Source organism: Hoplias malabaricus, chromosome 15 (genome assembly GCF_029633855.1).
Source record: "Hoplias malabaricus isolate fHopMal1 chromosome 15, fHopMal1.hap1, whole genome shotgun sequence".
Taxonomy (NCBI): Eukaryota; Metazoa; Chordata; class Actinopteri; order Characiformes; family Erythrinidae; genus Hoplias; species Hoplias malabaricus.
The window spans coordinates 33150476-33154514 of record NC_089814.1 but is presented as its reverse complement, the minus strand read 5'-3'; the positions used below and the strand labels follow the sequence as shown (position 1 = coordinate 33154514).

Here is a 4039-nt window from a genome sequence, read left to right as displayed (position 1 = left end):
ATATAAATTTATCTGAATTTATTAACCTTGACTAATAACAGTGAAAACGGGTTTCTTGAAAATTGAGCAATTATATTCAGATGAATAATTGCAAAGCAAAATATTCAGAGGTGGAAATCTGAAGACTTAAATTCAAAAGCAACAAAATTCAGATGCATAATTTCAGTGCAAAAAAATTCAGTGCTACAAATTCAAAGGTGGTAATATATCAAAATCTTATGAGACAGATTTGCTTCCATACCAGAAGAAAGAAACAGAATCACTGTAATAAAAGGAGTTGAGGCATCTCTAAAATCTGGAGAAATCTGTCCCTTTTCTGTTTTCTTCTAAGGTCCTCGCCCCAGCCGAGTTCTCCAGGCTCGGTCCAGTAGTAAGTTTGAAGTGTCAATGTCAGTGCAGCACTGAGAATAACCCACCAAGTCGTTTCTGCTCTGTGGGGGTCCTGACCACTGAAGATCAGGCTGAAAGGGGGCTGACAAAAGTATGCAGAGCAACAGATGGACTACAGCCTGTAATTGTAAAATTACAAAGTTGTTGTTGTAAGGTCAGTGGAGCTGAGGAAATAGACAACAATCAGGTTATGTTCCAATTATTCCTTTCATTAAGCCCTTTCTGCATTGGCCCAAGTGGCTGCTATTTTGTTTTCTGTTCTCTGTTGATATTATGATTGGACAGTGATGTTGTGTGTGTGTATGTGTATATGTGTGTTTAATTGTGTAATGAAAACTGTCGAACAATGCCAAACATTTGTAGATGTTTATTTTGTTGACATTAGAACAACAGAAGGACACATGAATAACAATATAATTTACTCTGATTAAATACAAACAAGGTCATCCCTGACCGCTCCAAACCTGATACATTTCACTCTCAGTGAAGACGAGTGCAGAGTGAATATGCACATGCTGGAACTCCTCTATCTAAAGATTCACACCAGGAGAAAAATCAACTGTGTCTGTAGATTTCAGTTCAGCAGGCAGGATGGCCACTAGGGGGCCTGTGGAAACAGGCTACATAAACAAGTTAAAGGCAGGGTGCATGCATGTTTTTATGCATGTTTACTTCAGTTGTGGCCACACAATCCTACAGTTTGTAGAATTTTTGCCTTTAAGTGAATAGAACGTTTTAAAACTGTGAGAATGACTTGAAGATGGTACATATTTGTTTAGTTCTTTACCAAGCCACTGCGCCCTCTGCCTTTTTCCAACGTTTTTTTTAAACACTTATTTTGAGATGCTAATGCAAACTTTAATGCTGTGTTGATGTAGAGGCTCTGGATGTTATTGATGTCTCATGGGGCTAGTCATGGAAACAAATCAATAGTATGTTTTTGTCATACATACTTTACCCTCAAAATTGACAGACAATAATCTGGAAAGATCAGCAGTAAAAGACAGACAAACGGAGGGAGAGTAATGACATGCCTGGTTTCCACGGCACATGTCAGTTCAAAGAAATTATGCTTTACAGCAGAAGAAGCGAACGTCGTTGAGAGAAGTGTCGTCTCCTGACCCTTGAGGACCCTCTACTTTTGTTTGGATGCCGCAGATGCCCCTTCCAGTGCACCATTTACTCCAGCCACCCCAGGTTCCCCAGGATGTACCATCACCGACAAGCTCACTGTTATCTGAACACTGGAACCTGGCAATAAATCAGATCAGATGATGTTAATTCAGGTAGAGCACTAAGAATTAAGACCATGGATGGTCCAATCTGAGACAAAAAAACAGGGATTTATAATAAACATGAGAACGAGTTCAGTACTTTATGTTGTTTGCAGCCGTGTCGTCGCCATCTCCTTGATGACCTTCCACGCGGAGCTGAAAGTTCATCATCATTCCAGTTTGACAATGCTTTGGTTTTGTCCATGTACCCCAGCTAATGAAAGATCACAAACATGGAGAGGATTGCTGTTATCCAAATGTTAAAGAGCCTCTACAATTTCCACCCTCCCCTTGTCCTTGCCGTACCCTTAGTTTCTGCCCAAAAAAAAATCTTATTGGCAACATGGTGAGCAAAGAAGTCCAGGCATTTGCAGCCTCTGACCCCTACAACTTCCTACAGCTCCTCCTGGAGGATATCCAGGTTTTCCCAGGCCAGACAGATAAAGTCTGGACCTCCCCCAGTTGGCTATGCCTGTTATACCTCCAGCGGGAGGCATCCAGTAGGGAGCCATCTTATAAAATGCCACCTCAACTGGCTTCTCTAAATGCAGGGCAGCAGTGGGCTTTCTTACTCCATTAAAATAATAGACTTATCGTTAAAAAAACAATGAAATCCAGCATCGAAACCATCCCAGAATGCAGAGAGCAAACTCCACGTGACCTAAGACGACAGTGTCTAACCACAAGGGCCATCATACGGTCAAAAAGTCCATTTATTATTTGGTGCTTGGTGTTTGCTGTGTCTTTGTGTGAGAACTTTGTGAATCTGGATACTGTGTGTTTCCATATCTTGGTCCTTGTGATTGTTAGTTATGCTCTGTAATCTTTTTTTTTTTTTTAATCACCTGTGCCAGAAGGGGGTAAGCGCCTTTTGACTTTGGGTATGCCTGTTTTCTCCTGGTTTCTTCATAGCTAGGGAGTCAGATATATTCATTGTCATTTATTTGTTTACTTTTTTTAAATATGGAAGTTATTGTTGGGGTTGGAGTCAGTGTTGTGTTTTCTTTGTAATTTTGGCCTTGGCTTACCCCTGGAGATATTGCCTTAGGTTTTGTTTGTTGTTGTTCTATGGTTTGATTGTTTGGTTTTGTCTAATATCCATATTTTATTTGTAAATACACATATTCTCATTTATTGTAAATTGTGTTTCCCTCTACTTTTTAATTTTCGTTAACCACTTTATTTAGGAAATCATCTCCTAGACCGAGACCTAACACTCATTTAAGGTTGAAATATAAACAAGCCAACTTCAGCCTCCTAAACATGCCCACTTTAGGTGCACCCTTTAAGGTGGAATGGATCATTTGAATAAGAAGCCACGTTGCGCCTTCTAAAATTGGCCATTTAAGGTGGAATAGAAAATCTGAATGATAAGTAGTTAACGTGCGCCTTGTAAAGTTGCTCATTTAAAGGGCAATGTAAAATTTGATTCCTATTATGATTATTAGACACAATAAGAAAGGCCCACTCACCTTCCCGTCGCAGATGTGACCGTAGCGTAGGATGAATATATAGTCCTGCCTGAATATGTGTTAACACAGTGGAGACGAATTCCATTCAAGGCCGTGTCATCTCCATGTATTGGATACTCCACCTAAAAACACACTACTTTTTAGTTCTTCCTGTTCTGTTTGTCTAAGTATTGTTTTAAAAGTGATAAATTGTCATGTTTTCAGAGAGTGTGCACATTAAAGTGAGGTCAGGTTTTTGTGTTGGATGATTAGTTCTGAATCACAAACACCACTCTAACTCTTCCCCAAAGAACTGGATGGAGCTCCATCCCCCTAAATAACAGTAGTAACAGTTTCACTCCTCCACAAAAGAGGTGTCAGGATACTTGAGCTTACCAATGTATTACCCCAGTATTATAGCACCCCCTAGTGGACAGAATCAATTGGAAAACAAAGCACTCACCAGCAGACTGAAACCTGCAGCATAATAGCCATTTGGACACATCTCTTTTGGGCCCCATGTGCCCCAGCCACCACCATTTAGAACTGATATTGTAGAATCAACGCGCCAGTTTGGAGAGGCGTAGCAACCACTCGTGGCTAAAAACAGAACCACTGTTAGGAACGTTATCTGCTGCATTGGTCCTGTTTGTATGGACTCCTTAGGAAAGCTTTTGTTTTGGTTCCTTTCCCAGCTGTTGCTGTGGCTTTAGAAGAGCTGTCCAAACCTTAAACTGTTTTATAGTCACTCCAGACACTCATGACTGACCATAACTCACGTATCAACTGGCCCATCACCCTCTTAGGGACTATTGATTTCCCGGCAGAGCTCCTGTTCAGGTACAGAGTAACAGGGACACTGACATCATAAAGCAGGAACAATTTACGCAATGACACGTACAAAACGGTGCTAGATACTGGCAC

The 4039-nt window shown here is 40.7% G+C and overlaps 1 protein-coding gene across 1 annotated transcript; it reads right to left on the bottom strand.

Moving 5' to 3' along the window:
* Positions 1–758: 758 nt before the first annotated feature.
* LOC136668698 (vitelline membrane outer layer protein 1-like) lies at positions 759–3810 on the bottom strand. Its single transcript, XM_066646372.1, has 4 exons — positions 3579–3810; positions 3137–3258; positions 1765–1878; positions 759–1641 (listed from the first exon to the last, which is right to left on the bottom strand). The coding sequence occupies exons 1-4, from the start codon at positions 3753–3755 to the stop codon at positions 1458–1460; spliced, it is 597 nt and encodes a 198-aa protein (XP_066502469.1). The 5' UTR covers positions 3756–3810; the 3' UTR covers positions 759–1457.
* Positions 3811–4039: the final 229 nt, after the last annotated feature.

Bases quoted from the DNA above. Each gene is read 5' to 3' on its own strand.
- LOC136668698 (XM_066646372.1), bottom strand. From the start codon at position 3,755: ATGCAGCAGATAACGTTCCTAACAGTGGTTCTGTTTTTAGCCACGAGT. The intron at 3,259-3,578 runs GTGAGTGCTTTG...GTGTGTTTTTAG, and splicing joins CTGCAGGTTTCAGTCTGCTG to GTGGAGTATCCAATACATGG. The intron at 1,879-3,136 runs GTGAGTGGGCCT...ATCTTTCATTAG, and splicing joins GTCACATCTGCGACGGGAAG to CTGGGGTACATGGACAAAAC.